The 21444-nt window shown below is 32.8% G+C and overlaps 1 protein-coding gene across 3 annotated transcripts; it reads left to right on the forward strand.

Moving 5' to 3' along the window:
- Positions 1-4139: 4139 nt before the first annotated feature.
- LOC128042375 (uncharacterized) lies at positions 4140-7082 on the forward strand. Of its 3 annotated transcripts, none has more exons than XM_052633284.1 (3): positions 4140-4544; positions 4793-5010; positions 6601-7082. In XM_052633284.1, exons 2-3 carry the CDS (start codon positions 4944-4946, stop codon positions 6960-6962), a joined length of 429 nt encoding a protein of 142 aa, XP_052489244.1. In that variant the 5' UTR covers positions 4140-4544; positions 4793-4943; the 3' UTR covers positions 6963-7082. The 3 variants fall into 3 exon arrangements, 2 of the variants coding, with proteins under 2 accessions (XP_052489244.1, XP_052489243.1); XM_052633283.1 differs by having other exon boundaries at positions 4142-4616; XR_008197699.1 differs by lacking the exon at positions 6601-7082 and adding an exon at positions 5331-5556 and having other exon boundaries at positions 4140-5010.
- Positions 7083-21444: the final 14362 nt, after the last annotated feature.

Raw genomic sequence — 21444 nt, forward strand, 5'->3', positions numbered from 1 at the left:
GGGTTAATAGTTTGGGGCAGATTAATGGGCTGTTTGTATTGGGCCTAGTGGGCTAGAATTTAAGCATTTGGGCCACTGTATTGGGTGGATTTTGGACTGTGTTTATTAGGCCGGGCAATAATTGGGAATTACACAACAAATTCCATTTTAGGTTAAAATAATCTATTTATATGTGAACAACGTCACAAAGCATCAACGAGAGACAATGAGTTTTTGTTTGTAGTTTATGTTTTAAAAATTTTGCTAAATTAATTATTATATTTAATTATTAAAATATTATCTAATTGATGCGGTCGTTGAAAGCACCAAAAATATCCTATCCCTAATAAATAATGAAAAAGAATAGTAAAAAGGAAGTAGGGTCAAATCCTTAGGGACTGGGATTGCAAAATATCTTGTTCCGTGAAATCCCAGGCAGAATCTTGCCCAAGAAAACTTGCATTTCTGAAAAAAATAAAATAAAAAATAACAGAATTAAATGTTTGGATTTGAAAATGAAAAATAAAATAAAAACAAATTTAAGAATATTGAATCGAAAATTAGAGAAATTAAAAATAGAGTTGAGAGAAAGAAAATTCTTATGGGAGATTACAGCCTCCAGTTGTCTCGTTCCACCTTGGGTTCAATCCTCAACTTTTAGATGATCCTTCCCAAACTGAATAAGCCAGTTATAGTGGAAGAGGACGCCTACGACCACCAGCTCCAAGGATTTAGACTTACAATTTGGTGGAACCTGACTCTAGCCAACAATCGCTTCTGTGGGATCGTCTTATGCTAGATCAACGCTTCTCAATGGCGAATCTCACGCCATTTTGTCTCTTGGGCTCGCCAATCTCTGACGCAGATAAGCTAACGAATCGAATGCGTGCCTTCCCAAAACATACAAAGCGGCCGCCTTTGCATACGTTGAAAAGCTTACTTCTTAAGGGACATGGACGGAAGCGTCAGCCCCGTAGTGCAGAGAAACGATGAATACTCGTTGAGAATGCTAAGTACGGATTCTAAGCCTCATGAACCCTTTTGGTGATTTTCGACAACCTTTGGCTAGATGGGTTTAATGGCTCGTGGTTGGGGTAGAAAAGAAAATAAATAAAATAAAAATGGAAATTTTATTGAAAGGAAATATGAGAAGAACAAAAGCCTAGACTTTTGGAGAGAGAGTGTTTTCAGAAAAAGATGGAATTCTCTTTTGAGTCACTTCACCCCCTATTTATAGTGCTAGGGGAGATAGTCTAATCCTACTTAAATTCCTAAAAGATAAATACATTTAATTGAAGATAAATAAAGATAAAATAAAATCCTAAAAATAATCCTTAATAATTATTTCAATATTAATTATCCTAATATAATTAAAATAGAGTTTAATAGAATAAAATCTCTTCTTTTTACATTTCAACCCTTGTGTCCTCCATGCTTTCACTTTTGGCACCAACTTTTCCTTGTGTCGCACATTGGCCCATTTTATCTCTAAATTGACGCTTTTGGCCCTTAATTTTACTTTTGCCTCAAATTTAGTCCCTATGAGATAAAAGATCATAAATAGCTCAAATTAGCGGGATCATACTCAGAATAAATATATAATTAATACATAAAAATACGTTATTCTAGAGTGTTATCACTAATTATTAGACTCTTAAGGCAACTATAGCAAATTAGAAATTAGAAAAGAACCCAACATAAAAAGAAAATAACTGAAAATGGCAACCTTTGTGGAGGAATTTAGAGTATGGAGAAGAAGAAAATACTTAATGTAGGAGGATGTGAGTTTAAGTTCGTTGAAACAGATTATCTTTTCATTTAAGAGTTGAAAATAATTATGTACAGTTCTAATTATAAAAATATCAATTAATTTAAAAAATCTAATAACTCAAAATCTTAATTTATTTAAAAAAAAATTTACGAGTGAATTCGAGTTTAATTCCTTCGCTTGGGCAGCAAACACTGGGCGTGGCAGATTGGATAATATTGTAATTTAATTATATAAATTGAATAAAAGAAATTAGAGAACTGGTCAAAACCGGTAGAATATTAAAAATCCGAAATTAGAAAAACCGGATTTTTTTTAACTTTTGAGCTTATTCATATTCATCCTTGTTTTTCCTTTAAATATAATTTCTTAATATAACATCTTTTTTTGTAAATAATTCAATCGTTTGAGTCAAGAATATAATATTCAATCAGTTTAATTTCCTATTTGATTTTTCAACCCCGAATACAACTTGTAAGATACAACATTTATCAATATAAAAAGAATTGATGGTTTTATTAGCCTGATTAATCAATTATTTATAATTCAAGTATTTGAGTTAAAGTTAACAAAATAAATAAATAAATGAAAAATACAAAATTATATTAGGTGAGATGGCAAAATTTTTTCTTACCTTATTCAGTTATCGAACTATAGAGTAATTTTAAAACTCGTGACCGATATCTATCCATTTAATAATCCTCTAAAACGTAAAGGAATAATCACGAAACTTGTTCCAACGAATACATTGGGAAAAAAAATGTTAAATGATAGTAATAGTTAACTTAATTGGACAATTATCTCAACCGACTATTGATTCTGAAAAGTCAGTCGATTATGCTCCACTCCTACATACAACAAACGCCGTATAGCCTTTGCCTTCACCATACACTATCTGATCGGTCAAATTATATCATGGTTTTCCAAATTTCAATAATTGTCTTTTTGATGGTCTCGTCGAATTGCGAATAAAACGATTTATTATCTTGCTCGGATAATTTTCTCTTTTGTAGACCGTTGTTATTTTGTTTCTCGTCCACTTCTCATTATCTATTTTTCTTACATTGATAATAGTATTGATTGTATCATTGAAGTTAATAGACGTTAGGATTAAGCGTATGGGGCGAGTTTATTAGTTTGAGGATTAGTTTGATTTCTCGTTTTTTTTCTGATTTTATCTTTGCTACACTTATTTAAAAAAGTTGTTTTTTATCAATTTTTCTTTTATTTGTATGAAATAGTGGTTACAATTTTTATCAGAATTCGTTTGACATGAGTTCAAATTTTATCACCTTATTTCATCTTTAATATTGTATCAAAAATAATTAATTTCATTTTATTAAAAAAGCACTTTTTTTTTCGAAATAATAATCTAAGACTAATTCATATATCATCCAAAATTTTAATTTCTAATGAATTAGATAAAATTATCAGCGTAAGAGTAATTGTCTATAAAATTGACAGAATAATAAGGAATAGACCAATGATTAAGGATCGAACAGATACGAGACCGAGAGATTGCCCTCCATGCTGTTTTGCTTGCTCTTCCAAGCCACTAATGAGTGGGCCCTCCAATGGACCACTATGGTTATCACTGCTATAGGCAATTTGTCATATTTAAAGTTAGCAATTTTTTAAACAAAATTTTTGGATTATGATCAATGCTGATATATGAAATTATTTAAGCCCATGAATAGAAATCAATCCATTTGGAGAAATACATATTAAGGATCGAATCATACTACCGAATCCCTTAGATCAAGGATGTTGGATTGGGGAAACCATTAATGATTTATATTCAATAGTCCAAATTACATTGGTCATTATTATTATATTGTATTTATGCTATTTTAATTACTTAGTAAAATGGATTGAATTTTTATTGATCTCTAGTATGTTAGTAAGTCTCAAACTTCTATATATTTGAGAGGCTTGTATAAGTTTTATAATTGAGAATTAAGAGCATTTATCTATTCATAGTGGAACGTACTTTGAAAGTGCATTTGAGTAGAGTGAACAAATTTTGTTTATTACCTAAGTTCTTTGGGGATAACTTAGAGGTGAGAGATATATGTCTTTAAATACAAAAGTGAGGCTACTGCATTAGAGTGGTGATAGAACTTAAATCACTTGTTGTATTGGGTTTAAAAATAGGGATTTTTCTCACTATGCTAACTTTAGGTAAACCAAAACTACATAAACAATTCCTTATCCTTTTTTATTGTATTTTATGTAGTACCATTTGAAATTTCCACTTCAACAATCACTTCTTCAACACACTGTTTTACTCTGAATTATCATGTTGGAATGGAAATTGATTGTCTTTTGGATAAGGTTTCTAAGCCATCTTTAGAGGTCACTAGTTCAAAATTTGATTCAATGAGCACTGTTGACCAGTGCCACTTGGAGCCATGAATTGTATTAGTTTGAACTATCATGGGCCTGGAAACCCACATGCAATTAGACACTTTCGAGATTTGTTGAAAGCTTAAGCTCCTCATGTAGTTTTTCTCGCAAAAAGAAAACTAAATATCGAAAGTATGGAAGCTCTTCTTTATAGGAGTGGTTTTCTTCATGGTATTGATGTTTGTTAACAAAGGTCAAGTGGTGGTCGTTTCCTTTACTAGATAACTTATAGGATTCTTTGGCCAACTGAATGAGCATCGACTTCATGAATCATGGGCACTACTGGATTTACTAGATCTGAATTGATGATTTAATTGAGCTGTTGTGGTCTTTCGATAAGAATAGAGATTATCTACAAAACCCTAACAGCGTGTTTGGTTCAGTGTAATAGGTAATCCATTACGCCCCGATTACGCGCCTATTACATTACCCACCTATTCCGGCGTTTGGCTCGCTGTAATCGGTACGATTACCCATTACATCCGGCTTTCCTTCCCAAGTCTCTGTTTTACCCTCTCTCCCTACTCGAAATCGACCTCCACCCTCTCCTTTTTCTGTCTTCACAATTTCTCCTCCCATTTCTTTACCAATTCTCTCTCTCAGTCTCTTTTTTCATTTTTTCCCTTTCATTTGTTGCAGCACGTTTGAAATCCACTGCTTCATTTTTTCTCTCATCGGCGTTTGGTTTTTGAATCTTTTGAGGTATGAATCTTGAACGATTACCCTATTACACTGCTTTCATTGTGCTGCTGCTGATTTTGGTTGAGCAATTGTTTCGTCGCTCTCCCAAATGAGCGTCGCCATCTCGAGCACCAGCAACACGCCAAGGAACATGGTCATCACTGATCCCCGCCCAGGTAAATTGTATTCGGGATTTTTAGAGGTTCATATGTGTGCGTTTTGTTTTAGATGAATGATTTGATGCCTCGTTGTTGAAATGTGGGTAAATTTGGCTATGGATCGATCGGCTTCTTTCGATGATGTTTTGATTTCCTTAGTATCGATCTATTTTTGCTTACGTAATCGACTGCTGATTTAATAGATGGGTTTTCGATTTTGAATTGAGGAAAGAAGAAAAAAAGGAGATATGTTTGTTAATGCTTATTGGATTGATGATGTTGATGATCTTTTATTGCATATAAATTTCTATAATTTTGGGATTGCTTTGCTGGAGCAGGAGCATTGATATAAGAGATTTGATTGCATTTTTCCGGTTATATTTTTCGGCCCCAGTTTAGCATTGATGTTTGCATAGGATTGCTATGTTTCACAATGCTAAACCAGCGAAAAGTTTCGACCTTTAGGTTGAAATCATGGTTTGGCAGCTCGAACTTTAAAGCTAAGAAAATGGAGTTTTTGTAATTTGGAAGCTTGTAAATAAAAATGACTTTATTATCTTAATATCTCTAAACTTTTTATTATTTTAAACATATATATTGTTCGAGATTTCAGTTCTTTGCACCAGCTTTATCTACCACTTAGAAGTTCTTAGACCACATTTCTCACCACACTTTTTTTCAAGTCAAGCTTTTTGTAACATTGATGTTAGTTTTGATGTTCGATTCTAGTGAAGTTTAAGTGATGATGGATTTGTAGTTTTAATTGTTTCGTTATGTACTTGTTTATATTTGGGTGTTTATTGGTCATAGGAGATTTCAACCATTTTTATATGTGGTTTTAGCTAATATTTATTACAATTTGGGATGGAATGAGTGCTAACCTTCAATGGTGTGATGATCGTTCCTCTATCATTGTTGTTCAGTTTTTTGATCATCAACTTCAGTTGGACTTACTATCATTTGATAGAACTCATGTTGGATGGAAGAAAATGTACACATGAGAACTGCTTTTAACTAATACGATAAAATTTAAAACACAATGAACCTATTCCGATGATGTGCAGGCTCTGAACAGCTTAACATTTATTACAAATTCGGATGGATGAGTACTAACATTCAACCATGTGTTCTTTCCTTAATCAGTGTTGTCATTGTTCCGTTTTTTGGGCATCAACTTGCAGCTTGGTTGGACTGACTGTCATACGAATGCTGGTTTTAACTAATACCATGAAAGTTATGCATGTGTATAATTCAATTTAAAACATCATTAAACTAATTCTGATCATGTTAGTGCCCTTAATTGTGTAAGCTTTGTATCTGTTCTGCCTATGAAAGTTATGCATATCTATAAATTCAATTTAAAACATCATTCACCCTGTAATTATAAATATTGAGTTTTGATGGATGTATCTTCCTATGCTTCCTTTATGGCAAAAGACCAAGCAATTATTTTGAGTAGATAGTCGGTTTATATGTCCCATGAATTATAGAGTACTAGGTTTCATCAATAGATATCATTCCTTTCTGATGAGATAACTTGCACAATAATGATAGAAGAAATATGAGAAGAATGCATTTCATATGTTCCTTGAAATTGAATTTATAAAGGAAGCCATCATATGGTAAAAGTACCACTGAGAAAGAAGAAATCTGATGCTCGTGATATGTCTTCTTCATTTGATGAGGCTGCCACTTTATTGGCCGAAAACATCAAGGCCGTTGGCGATCAAATCAGTAGAAGTATTGCCTCCGAGGTGGTAGTTCAGCAGAAGTCAGAAGAATATCAAAAGATGAAAGAGAAAGCTTCAAAATTATATTCAACCTTATGGGAAATTGAAGGTTTAACCGACGATCAGCGGTATCGAGCTTTGAGTAAAATTCCAGATCATCCAACTCAAATGATCGTTTTCTTTAGTTTACCTTCTGTTGCGCGATTGGAATGGATCAGAAGATTTCTTTCTAACCATTAAAAATCAATGTTCAAACTTTTTGATGTTGTCAAACTATACAACATATGGATTATGATGTAGAATTTCATTTTCATCTAACCTTTTCTTAATATAAGTTAATTATGTTTATGCAGAGTATAATTCTCAAGTTATATTTTGATTTTAGTAAATTCATATAAGAACATTTTATTATTAAGAATTTTATGAAATTATATATCATTATTAAATTATATGTAATAATAATTATTTTAAATTATGCAAATTCATATAAGAAAATTTATTAGTTATAATTATTTTAAATTTTATTAAATCATATATTTTAATTAAAATATATTTAATATTAATTATTTCAAATTATCTTTTATAGTATCATATATTATGATTTGAGTAAATTCATATAAGAATATTAATTATTAAGAATTTTATTAAATTATAGATTTTAATTAAAATATGTTTAATAATAATTATGTTAAATTATCTTTTATAGTATCATATATTATGATTTGAGCAAATTCATATAAGAATATTAATTATTAAGAATTTTATTAAATTATATATTTTAATTATAATATATTTAATAATAATTATGTTAATTTATATTTTATAGTATCATATATTATGATTTGAGTAAATTCATATAAGAATATTGATTATTAAGAATTTTATTAAATTATATATTTTAATTATAATATATTTAATAATAATTATGTTAATTTATATTTTATAGTATCATATATTATGATTTGAGTAAATTCATATAAGAATATTGATTATTAAGAATTTTATTAAATTATATATTTTAATTATAATATATTTAATAATAATTATGTTTAAATATGATTAAATTATTTATTATTGATATTAATAATCTTATTAAAATTTAAATAACAATAACAATAATCATTTACCAAAACAAATTTATGCTAAGGGTATTTTAGTCATTTTAGTTTTTTCCATTATGCTATTACACCTCTATTCCATTCAACCAAACACATGAATACTATTACGCCTCTATTCCATTACATTCAACCAAACAATTGATTTGCTATTACACCTCTATTCCATTACGCCTCTATTCCAATACAGCGAACCAAACGTGCCCTAATTGTATGAAAGATTTTCAGCCGGTTCTTTATAGATGTTATTTCATTGATTTGGGTTTATTTGGGCAAAAGTTTACATGGGAGAGTGGATACACTTGGGATACTCATATCCATAAACTCTTTGATAGAGGCATACATTATGTGAATGCGATGTCATTTTATGAAAAAGAACCTTAAAATTTTAAAAATAAAAATATTATTTATTTTTAAAATATTAGAAATTTTAATATTTTAAAATTTTATAAATCACATTTATTAGAACTTGAACATGAGATTATCGTCTTTTGGAAGGATATCACTTACGATAATTGTTTTATAATTCAATCGATCAAAATTTATAATTAATAGATCTTTATAGGTGATAAATTTAAATAAAGTATTTTTTCAAATTATTTAAATATAAATAAAATTATTTTTCATTATTTAAATAATTTATAAAAATTATCCAAAATTATCACCTCAAAATATCTACCAATTATAAATTCTGATTGATTGAATTATAAAACAATTATCGTAGATCTGTCCTGCGAAAGCTTCCTTTTCTTGTTAGGTTTAGCCATAAGAAAGGCTTTACGTTTGTCTTTCTTGGTTCTTGTCTTGGTCTCAATCTCCTTGGTGACCATCGATCTTATTCTCATCTTCTTGGGCTAGGAGTGGCAGAGGTAGTGGGCACTCCCTTTGTTACTTGAACCTTATCCAACAAGGTTTTCTCAACAAAAAATTTAGTTGCTTCTTTCTCTAGTGCTTCATTTTCTTTCTCTCCCATATCAAGTTCAGAGATAGTGATTGTGAACACATCAATCCTAATGATTTTAGTTGAGTTTGAAGAGGGTTTAAAGGTAGCATAATGTGTGGAGGATGGATTTTGGGGGATGGTTTCATCATTCTAGACATACATGGCTTAGATGATGGCACTATATTGATCAGATATAGGATTGGGAGAAGATTGAATAGAGATTTCATATGAGGGCTTGAAAACCCTAGTTTCTGGTTCATCTATGATGTTAGGGTTTTTGTAAGGTTTCTTGAATCTTGGTCTCAATGAGGATAAAAGTTTCTTTAGTAGAGGATCCTTCAAGAATAAGAACAGGCTCAATTACATAAAATACCTGAGGTAGTTGAGGATTTTTGTGCCAGAATAGGGCTTGAAGGAGTGGTCACTCCCTTAATGGTTTCAACAATGGCTTGAGTGTGGCTACTTGATTGTTCAGTTATTAGTTTGTTGTTGATCTTGTTAGAAATTATCAAAATCCTATGATGTTTCCATCTTTGTTTTGACTATCTAAAATACTCGAAGAAAGCTAATGAGAAGATGATTGATTCTTTGAAATTTCAACAACTTGGGCACTAAGAATACTTTGAGTAGCTTTTGATAATCTTGTAGAGGAACAAAAGTAAGGGATTAAACATATGTGAATCACTTTTAAAGATGGAAAGAAATGACCACAATCCTATTAATGCATGCCATTCCCAAAATACGAAGAAAAACAATCTCTCGGTGGTTTTCCCACAAAAAATAAAAAGGCAAAATACAAAAATATTCTCTCCAAAAATCAAAAGAAAATTGAAATTAAAAATGAACAAAAATATTTTCAATATGGCATTTGGAATGGTCATTTGGAAGCCACCTTTGTTAAGCCTTGCTTCATGCTCGACAGACACTAACTGAGCTTCTCAAACTCTCAAATTTGTTGGCATCCAAGGCTTTAGTAAATAAACCATCTAATTGATTTTATGCTATCTCATACTTTATCTTAATTAACCCACTTTCCACCAATTCTATGATAAAATGGTGCATTCTATTGATGTACTTGGTCCTAGAATGTTGCATAGGACTCTTCAACATATTTATGACATTTTTGTTGTCACAATATCTTGTGACAGTAGGCAATGCAATACCATAATCCTCTAGCATTTGCCTTATCCATAGTAACTGCCTGTTGCAATATATTGTCTCTATTATAGATAATGAGATTGACCTATGTTTCTTTCTATAACATGAAACCAAGTTATCTTCCAAGTAGAAATAGTCTCTAGAAATTCTTTTTCAATTATCCATGTTCCCAACCAAATCAACATCACTGTATCCAACTAGGCACATAGAGTTGTCATTAGTAAACAAAATACCAAGTTTAGGAGTATTATGGACATAATTGATGATTCTTTTAACAATCTTGACATGTGATTCTTTTGGACTAGCTTGATATCTTACACAAACACCAATACTAATGCTCAATCTTGACGGCTTACAGTAAGATACAAAGGGCTTCCTATCATGCTTGTGTAGGTGATCTTGGGAGTGGGCAATCCCTCAACATCCAAACATAGTTTCTCATTCACCGACATAGGAGTCCTGGTTGGTTTAGATTGCTCAAAAATCAAACTTTATTCACAAGATCTAGCATATTTCTCTTCTGACAAGAATGTTTCATCTTTCAATTGTTTGATTTGAAATCCAAGGAAGTAGGATAACTCACCTACCATACTAATTTTAAACTCACTTTACGTTAACATCATGAATGAGTCCTTGGCAGCAACTAAAGCTGCACCAAATATTATGTTATGCACATATATTTGTGCCATGATTCTAGTCCCTCAACTTCTTTTTATGAACAATTTTTTTTCCATAGAGCCTCTTTCAAAGCCTTTCCCAATCAAGTACTATGATAACCTCTCATACCAAGCATGAGGGGCCTGTTTCAAACCATATAGAGCTTTCCTCAATTTGTAAACTTACTACCACTAGATGTGGGAACATCTGGACTAGAAATACTACAACAAAAAGATATATCATAAAGCAGCGGTGTCCGCAAGTATACGAGTCAAATTGTAATATAGTTTTTTACAACAAAACACTTGGAAAGTATTTTGAGAATCATACCTAAGGGATTGTAAATTGGAAAAAACTATTATTAAATTAATTATAGAAAACAAGCACTAATCTAGTCGAGTTACGAATTAGTAGTGTAAATCCAAAACAATAGTAATTAACTAATTAAATTAAACTAAAATAACAACAATAAAATTAATTAACTAAAACTACCTAAGTTAGCCTTTTGGCTTCTTCTATTCCTAGTTTTGACTACACAAGTCCCTTAGCCTATAATCAATTGTGTTCCCTAGTTATTAATTAAATAAATAATTACTCTTGATTACGTTTCTACCACCCTTAGCAAAGAATACCCTCTTGGTCTCATCTTCACTAAGGATTACCATCTAAGTTACCCTCTCAGTCTCGCTTAAGCATATGAATACCCTTTCGGTCTCACTGCTTGGCACTAGTTCTACTTAACAAGATACCCTTTCGGTCTCACTTGCTAGATCCTCTATTAGGGGCGTCACTCCCTAATATACTAAGCACTCTCGAATAAACTCTTAATTTCAAATAGTAATTTCCTCAATCAATTAATTAATGAAACAACCAATTCATGAGAAATAAATATGAAGCAAAAATATATTCAAATATTTATACAAACATTCAATTAATAAAAGTAATAAACAAAATATAAATAGAAGAATAAAAGGGAGAGAATGCTCATGAATTAATATATGAAATAGGATGGTTTCAAAACAACCTCTGATTGCAATTGTCTAATTTCAGAATAGGATCTTCCGATTAAGCGAACATAAAAATAAAAGTAAACTAAAAACTTAAAGAAAAGAAATCTAAAATATGAAAAACTAATTTATCAAAATGACATCCCATAGCTACCCTAATTAGTTCAAATACAAGCCTTGAAACTAATAAAAGTTTATTACGAGGATGGAAAGACCCCTGACCCTAAATTTCACTCTGTCATGCCAGTGTCATGACATAGGATATGGGTGTTGCGACACCCTACTTCAAATGCACATTCTGGAGCTTTGAACTATGGTGTTACGACCCTAGATGTTGGTGTTGCAACATGATCGCCATCCTCTTTGCTTGGTAAGCTTAAATCAACCAGTTTTTAGTAAATTTTATGTTTTTGTGATCTTTGTAGATTAATCTAGCTAACTCTGGTATTAAATCATAAACACATTAAAGTTTTAAAATATTTTCATTGATGAATTTTTATTTTATTTTATTTTATCTTAAATGGTTGTAATCTTGGAATTGATTAATGACTAAACTGTAAAGTAAAATTTGTTTTTTTTAAAGTTAAAGTAAAATTTGTTACTTTTGAATTTAGGGACTAAAATAAAAATATTTTAAAATGACATGAAATTTCTATAAGTATTAAATTTAGAGGGTTGTATAAGGAAGAATTTGAAATCGGGTTACAAAGTGGAGCTTAAATGTGAAAATTATGATAGTTTCAGGTTTAGGAACTAAATTGAATAAAATGTGAAACTTTAGAGAAATTGTGTAAAATGAAATTAAAAGGTGATACTCTTGTATTTGAGTATTATAAGGTAATTGGAATTGATAATTTGAAATTAATCGTTATTTAGATCAAGGTTTGGATTGATTGGAGAGTAATTAGGAAAATGAAAAAATTGTTGAATAGTCTCTATGATTCAATTCGCTAACTTATTTTATTAGGTAACTTCATATGGTAAGTGTATGTTTTATTGGATATTTACTTTTGTTATAGACGTTGGAAAGTATGATATATTTTGAATTATTTGTGTAACACCCCAAACCCGGTCTAGACGTTATGGCCGAATCTGGCGATATCACATTGAAGTGTTTTCTGAAAACATAGTTTCAATGAAATTAAAACTCATTCTATATTAATTCTCTTTTATTGAAAACTCAAGTTGTCTTTAGCAGTTTGTTGATCATATTAGTTTATTACTATATTTAAAACACTGTTTGATGCGGAAGCTTTTACAGTATTTTACGAAAACGTGGTGTCTTGAAAAGCATACATCTTTTGAAAATCTGCGTCCTACTACTATCAGTAAGATTTTAAATAATTAAAATTCCAAATTAAAAGTTAATAATTTAAAGAGGCCTTATTACAATCAAATAGCAAGATTAAATTATTATCAGTAAAAATCTAGTATAGAAGCAGATGCGGTTGTGTGGCCACCTCCGAGTCTCTCACAGCACCGACCCCTAAAGCTGGGGATTACCTGTAAAATAAATAGAAGGGTGAGTTTACGAAAACTCAGTGTGTAACCCCATATAAGCAAAATGGCAAAACAGGCCCTAGGCAAGTATAGTCTGGGCCTAAGCCTTATTCAATAATAGTTCAGTTCAGTTAGGCCTTAGCCTATTACAATATCAGTATCAGTGTGGCCTTAGCCCATTACAGTGACAGTAACAGTTTAGACATGCAATCAGAAATCCTACCCAACCAACATCTACACTCCACTCCGTCCAGCCCAACACTAAATGTGGGGATAAAATCACCCACCCATCCCTACACCCCAAAATTAGCACCGATTCATGACTAAATGATATTCTGGCAGAGTGCCAAGACTGATACACTTCCTCCAATCATAATAATCTCATTCCCATGCAACATATCATACATGTATGCAATATATACATATATCATGACATGCTCATATACAATCATACATAACATAAAGCATATAGTCATTTTATAATATAGGGGCATAATAGTCATTTTATCACGTGGGGGCATAACTGTCACTTTATATCAGTTTGGGGGTCTAGGTCCACTTATCGACCCATCAGTAGGTCCACAGTCCTCTCGGGCTATCTGTGCAACCTTAGCAGTCAAATAGTAAAATTGGGCTAAATACCTATAATGCGAGCTCATGCGGGTCTACACGCCCGTATGGCCCACATAGCCCAAAATTGGTCTTGGTCATGAAAACCACATAGTTTGGCCTAATAATCTCGTCACATTCGAGTGGTTTACCCATGTGATTCCCACAAGTCCATTGGGCCCACACGGCCCATTTCGGCCCAACATGGCCCAAAACGGCCGAAGACCACGATTTGCTCATGGTGCCCTCAATAGTCTAATGCCTACGTTTTATGCGTATGAATTTCTACACGAGCAAGCACACGCTCGTGTAGCATCAATAGGTCCACAGTCCTTTCGGGCAACCTATGCAACTTTAACAGTCAAACAGTAAAATTGGGCCAAATGCCTATAATGCGAGCTCATGCGGGTCCACACGCCCGTGTGGCCCACATAGCCCAAAATTGGTCTTGGTCATGAAAACCACATAGTTTGGCCTAATAACACGTTCATGTCGTTTACCCATGTGAGGCCCACAAGCCCATTGGGCCCACACAGCCCATTTTGGCCCAACATGGCGTAAAACGGCCGAAGACCACGATTCGCTCATGGTGGCCTCAATAGTCTAACGTTCACATTTTATGCGTTTGAATTTCCACACAAGCGAGCGCACGCTCATGTAGCATTAATTGTCATATTTTTCGGCTTTTGTTGGTTTACGATTTGGGCAGTGTTTTCACACCTGGCTTCTATTTGTTGAGAAAACTGCCCCCATCTTTGAAACCTTCGATCGAGTATAGAGGGGAGTTTCGCCTACCCAACTGTTGATTACAAACCTTCAACTCTTCGAATGGTTCCTAGGCACAAACCGAAAATGGGTAAGCACTCAATCGATCAGCAACAAAATAGTAATTTACTATCTTCACTTACCAGTAACGCGAGAAGAGTACCCACTATGAAGTGTAAGACTTATTAGAAAATAGAGAATGATAATTAGAACAGTAGAGATGGGAAAAACAGATGGCTTTTTCAGAAGAGTAATATTCTTGGGAAGTCCAGAGAGAGGGAACACAGAAACACTGATTGACAGGAAGCAATAAGAACAGAATCGGCACAATGAGGGTAAAAAGAAAAGAGAGTCGACAAGAGAAATAACAACAATCGTCAGAAATATTTGGGCAAAGAAACAAAGAAGAGGCAAGGAGAGGAATGGTTTCAGCAGTGATTAGAATTGGGAATCGGCAACACAAAACCTGAGGGAGAGGAAAAAGAGAAACGGTTTAGAGGAGAAGAGGTTTCGGTAGAGAGAAAAAACAAAACAGAACCAAAATGAGAAGCGCCCCTCTAGCCAAATTCTTGAGTGCTTCAGAACCCCATTTCGGCACAACACTCCCTCTCCCCTCACTTCCCTTGATTTTCTCCTAACATCCCTACTTAAATCTATCCACTTGATCACACCTCCCCTCAACCACTTAATTTGAATTCTCCTCAACCACTTCAGTGTTTCAGTCAGACTCCAACACCACCACTACAAAGCAGCAAAATAAACACTCCATTTCCTCCAGCAAGATTTGAACCTTAGACCACTAGCATAGGTAACACACCACTTACCCCCTAGACCAGCAGGTTTTTTATGTCATGCTTTACCCACAATAATTAAAGAAAACCTACTAACTATAGGCAAGGGTTTCCTTCTTTAAAAATATTTTTTTTTTGCACAAACCCAGGCCCAAGACTTCTCAGACACTCCCAAACACACCCATATCACTTAACCACTGAAGCAAATACACAGTTGTGTTACAAACATGCAAAAATAAATACTTAGATTTTTAGGGCGTTACAATTTGCAAAATGTACACAATGTGAGTTTTGGGCTAAATTGTAAAGTTTTGCTTATGTCATAATTACAAATCATGTGAAATACTAAATGAATATAATCTATTATGATATATGATCTGGTTCATGATAATTATATGGCAATGTAAAGGTTTTGAATTCTGTATAACTGCCTGTTTGAACTTAATAAACAATTAGGATACCATTGGCATGCCAATAAGGTTAGTTGCGCATTTGTACAGGATTGCACTTTGGTGCCTCTATTTGCACTTCAATGCCTTGGTTTGTACTACGATGATTTTGTTAAGCACTACGGTGCTTTCTGGTGTGGTGTAGATACCAGAGTATCCAAACCTATTTACTATTATTCATCAGGCTAAATGGTTAAGGTTAAAAGAAACTGACTGATTGATATGGCATATTGTGATTGGAAATGGTTAAATGAAATTAGAATGATGTAAATGCTACTTATTATGATCAATAGTTCGATGGAATAGTATTGATTTTGATTGAATTGCATAAATTGATATGTTATATAACGATTGAATAATGTATCTCAAGCATGTAAATATTTGATAAGATTGAATTTTTAAATGGTTACTGTAAATTGAATTGCTTAAGACTTACATATGATGATCTCACCTTCTTGTTGATACATGTGGAAACATGAAGATCTTATAGTTAGTTATTTCATTATGTTAATTATGAATTGAGGTGAGTTATTATTTAATTACTTATAAGCTTACTAAGCATTTTATGTTTAATTTTGAAATTTCAAACTTAAACAAAGCATGTCATATGGTATGGTTGAAATTTTAAAATGATGGAAGTGTTTGGTTTGAGTAGTTGATGAATACCTAAGTTGTTAAGCTTGGCAATGTGACCATTTTGTGTGGTATGGTTGAATGGTCTTGTAGTTGGCTAAATGTATGTATTGGTATAAGTTGTAATGGCCAAATATTGCCCGGCCCGATAGATAATGGAAAACCAAAAATAATAAGTCCAATTAATGTCCATTTACATCTAAAAACTATACCCAAATACATAGCCCAAATCACTACCCAAACACTAACTAAACCCTAGCCCGAATACCTCATCTAGCCCAACTATCATGGCCCAATGTAGCCCAACACAACCAGAAACCCTAGCACCAAACAATTTCAGTAAGAAGAATGGTACCTCGCCTCCACGCTTGCGCCACGCCCTCGTCCTCAACATCTGACCTCCATACCTGTAAAATGAACAACAACACTAGACAGAGAGAAAAGGAGAAAAGCATTTTGTATTTTTTATAAATCTCCAACAAAGGCATGTATTAAGGGACACACACAAATTGAAATACAAAAAAAAAAAGCAAAACGTTTCAAAAAAAGGTGATATGAAATTTATCTATTTTCTTTTGGATTTCTGCTTTCTTTTCTATTCTCTTCAAGATTAGTCTGTCATATTTCATATTTTGCAAAAGAGAAAAAAAAAAAGAGGGAGAGGAGAACACTTACCTGGTGACCGACCCACTGCTCGCTCCGTCGCAATCGGAGTCGCGCAAGAGGATTCGGAATAGCCACTGATCAGGATATGAAACGGTGCGGAGTTAGGAGGGGAGAGCTTAGGTTTTTCTTTCAAATGACAGATTAGATTTAGATTAGGTTTTCTTTTATATTTTTATGTTTGTTATAAAAAATGGCGCCGTTTAAGAGGTGAGATCCGATTATCCGACCCGATTCAGGAAAGAGGATCCGCGCCTCTTTGTTCATTGGTTTATTTTCACAACTAGTCCTCCTTTGTTTTATATTGTTCTACTTCAACTTTCCGCAGTTTTCGATTTACACCACATAATTTTTTCTGGTTTCAATTTGGTTCATAGTCAAATGGCGACGTTTTATTATCTGATTTTAAATGTTTGAACTATTGCATTTAATTGTGGTATTAGTCCTCAAGTTTTTGATTGATTGCAAATTTAGTCTTCTAAGTGCTGTAATTTCGATTTAATTATTGTTTTTTAATTTTACTTTATTTCTTATCAATCATAATGTTTTGTTTAATTTCATAAATGTTATTAGCTCTTATAGTGAGTATATTAAAGAAACTCTCATTCAATTTATTTTTCTATAACATAATGTAAATTTAACTTAGTATTTTTTAATATGTTTATTTTAATAAATTTTAAATATTAGGATTAACATCGTTTTAAATTTATCATTAGATTTATTTTAATATCATATAGTATTATTTTAAATTATCATAAGTACTATTTAAATCTATCATATATCATAATTTAAAATTTATCATGTACAATAATTTTAAACTTATCATATCATTATTTAGATTTATCATGTACTATTTTTGTGTGTATATATTTTTATATAAGTTTAATATAATTGATATGAATTTTTAATCTCATTCTAGAATGTATTTTTTTAAGATTTTCTTTTACATTTTGCATTCTAAAGAACTATATGATAGTATTTTCATACATTATTATTATATATATATAAATTATTATTATATGATAGTAATTTATATTTTTATTCTATGGATATATGGTTATTTTATATTATTTTAACTATTTTTATACCCTTTTAATATTTTTGAGCTACTTATATGTATATTATTGATTTTTAATTCATTAGCTTTTAAATGTTAATATTTACATGTGATCACTACTCTTATGTATATGGTATTCCTTGTTTGTATTAATTGAGGGTTTGTATTCGTTAGTGTATATTTAAATTTCTGAATAATCAATTCGCATTGTACATTATTATTCTATTGCATTTTATTAAGCTTAAAGGTTATGTTTCATATCATTTAAGTATCAAAACCAATTTATTCAAAAATCTTCAAAATACTCGAAGTTTGGAATCCTCGAGAGAATTGAGCCCTAACGTATTGGGTTCCAATTTTCCTCGTCGAATCTAAATAATCGAAATTTTTTCAAACATACCAACTTCAAATAAAAACCCATTCTGGGGAATTCGACACGTTGTGTCCTAACGCATTGGATATGACATGTTATTTTCTCGAGACGAGGATTTTAAAAATAAAGGCAATGTTCGATATTTAAGAATTTTGTGAAATCGAACCCTAACTTACTGGGTTTTGATTTTCTCATTTGACCCAATTAATCGAATATCCTTCTCAAAATGCATAGGTTTTAAAAGTCAAGAAATAAATTTAATTTTGAGGATTTAAAATGTTGCACTCTAACTTACTAAGTGTGACGATTTATTTTTTTGAAATAAGTGAATCTTATTTTCCAATTCATTTTACTCAAATTTTCTTTTCAAAGGATCATATTTTAAAATCTTTTCAAAGTTTCGACACTAAGACATAAAATGATCAATTCGGTACCAATTTTGGGCGTTACGAGGGTGCTAACACTTCCTCGTGCGTAACCGACTCCCGAACCTGTTTTCTCAAAATTCGCAGACCAAAAATCATTTTAATGGTGAACCGATCACACCTTAATAAAAGATCGGTGGCAACTCCTATTTTATTTTCAAAGTCGATCCCCATTTTTTTGAATTTAAAAATGGTTTTGACAGCTTGGCGACTCCACTGAGGACGCATTTAGAGAGTCAAGCCATAAATTTGATTGTTTTCTGTCTTATTGTCGAAAACTGAAAATTTGATTTGAAAAATTACGATCTTTTCTTTGCGCTTGTTTGCATGATTATTGTAAATTGAGTTGTATATTTTGGCATCATATTGCATAAGACTGTTTAGTCTTGCCCTTTTAAGTGGGAGTGAGAAGCTACTCATTCGTGAGGTTTTCACCTCCGTGCAGGATAGTGAATCACTTTCGGGATACATCCGTACCTATGTCTTCATGAGATTTTCATCTCCATGCAGCCATAGGGAAATGTATTCCCCTGAACCGAATTCAGTCTGTATGAGTCTATAATGGGTGAAGATCGAGGAATCTGCTGGTTCGAGTACCTTGACTTTAGAGCCAAACCGCATGTAGAAGACCTTAGAAACCCATCCTAAGTAGAGCCTCCAAACCCCTAGTGGTCACCTGAGAAGTATTTTTGTTTTCCTTGTTTGCTTCTATTTTGTACTAACCCCTCTTGTTTTGTTTTGATTGTGATTGCATTACATTTGCATCTTAGGAAAGAGATATTGATTCAGTCTCGATTACTAAATTAGAAAGTTTATCATGGAATACGGATTCCTTGATAAAGTTGAAAACAATACGACTGCCTGAATATATTCTGAGAAACATAAGAAGGGTGAGGGAAGAGTTCGTGGCCTTGCTTCGTGGCCCATTGATTCAAGACGATTGTCTAGGAGCCTTCGACTTTTCAACTCCCTGGAAAAAGCTGACGAGCCTTATGAAGATGGGCAAATGATGGATCGCGACCAAGATCAAGAAAAGGATCTGGCAATGGCATCTAGTGGAAATTGGCGAGATTGTCTCAAACATGCGGACGAAGAAAAAGATCGATGTTGTCTCTTGGAATATAAGGGAGAAGCCGTACATGCCTCTGCTTTATGTAAAGGAATTTGATTTCTAGAAAAGTTTCCTAAATGTAATTGAATCAGAATCAATGTCTCTTTAGGCATGCATTTCATACATCTGCATCGTATGCATTAAAATCCATTGAAAGAGTCTAAACGAGTAAATTTGTTTCAGCTAATCTGGAAAACCAACCAACCAAACATCCTTACGGTACGCGTCACAAAACTAAGGAAATGGATGAAAGATTAGAGAAATTTGACCAAATGCAAAAGGATATGCAGGATCAGCTACAGAAACAAATGAAGGAGCAATTGGAAAAAATTCAACAGGACATGACAGAAAGGATACGGGAGTCTCAAAAGGACATGATAACTGAGCTGACACAATTAATAAAAGGAATAAATAATGGGAAGGGTCCTATGGTTAATGATGAAGGAGAAGACAAGGATAGACCTATCTATCCTCTAGGTTTCACGCCTCTGCATGCGCAGATTCAGACCGAGGTACCTCCGCACAGATCCTCTGTTTCAATTGGGCCTCAACAGTTTCAAACTGATGTTTCAATACCGACGAACTTTCAGGCTAGATTAGGTTCTAATCTTAGAGATAACCCAGTGAATCTTGTTATTCCTGATGTCGATGAAATGGCTAAAAAAGAGAAGGCAAACGTCGAACTGTCAAAACAATGGGAGGATAGGTGTAAATGGTTGGAAGAAAAATTCAAAGCCCTGGAAAGCGTCGATAGTCACCACGGAATCGATGCAAAAGATCTGAGCTTGGTTCCAGACTTAGTACTCCCTCACAAGTTTAAGATGCCTGAATTTGAGAAATATAGTGGGACTAGTTGCCCAGAAGCCCATATCACCATGTTCTGTAGGAGAATGACGGGGTATATTAACAACGATCAGCTATTAATACATTGTTTTCAAGATAGCCTTATTGGAGCGGCATCTAGGTGGTATAATCATTTGAGCTGTAGCCAAATTAGTTCTTAGAGGGATTTGGCATAGGCTTTTATGAAGCAATACAGTCATGTATCAGAGATAACGCCTGACAGAATCACCTTGCAAAATTTGGAAAAGAAATCAAATGAATGTTTTAGACAGTATGCACAGAGGTGGAGAGAGATTGCGGTTCAGGTTCAGCCTCCACTCCTAGAGAAAGAAATGACGATGCTCTTTATCAACACACTTAAATCCCCTTTCATCACACACATGTTAGGAAGTGCTACAAAAAGCTTTTTTGACATAGTCATGAGCGGTGAAATGATTGAAAGTGCCGTAAGAAGTGGAAAGATTGATGTTGGGGAGAATAATAAAAAGTCAGACTTAAACAAGAAGGAAAACGAGGTGAGCAATTTGAACACTTACAACAAATCAATTACACAGCCAAGAAAGGTGATTTCTAGTCAGCAAGGTTCATCTAGACAAGAACTTGGTGTGAAACAAGATACTGAG

This window comes from Gossypium raimondii, chromosome 7 (assembly GCF_025698545.1).
Source record: "Gossypium raimondii isolate GPD5lz chromosome 7, ASM2569854v1, whole genome shotgun sequence".
Taxonomy (NCBI): domain Eukaryota; kingdom Viridiplantae; phylum Streptophyta; class Magnoliopsida; order Malvales; family Malvaceae; genus Gossypium; species Gossypium raimondii.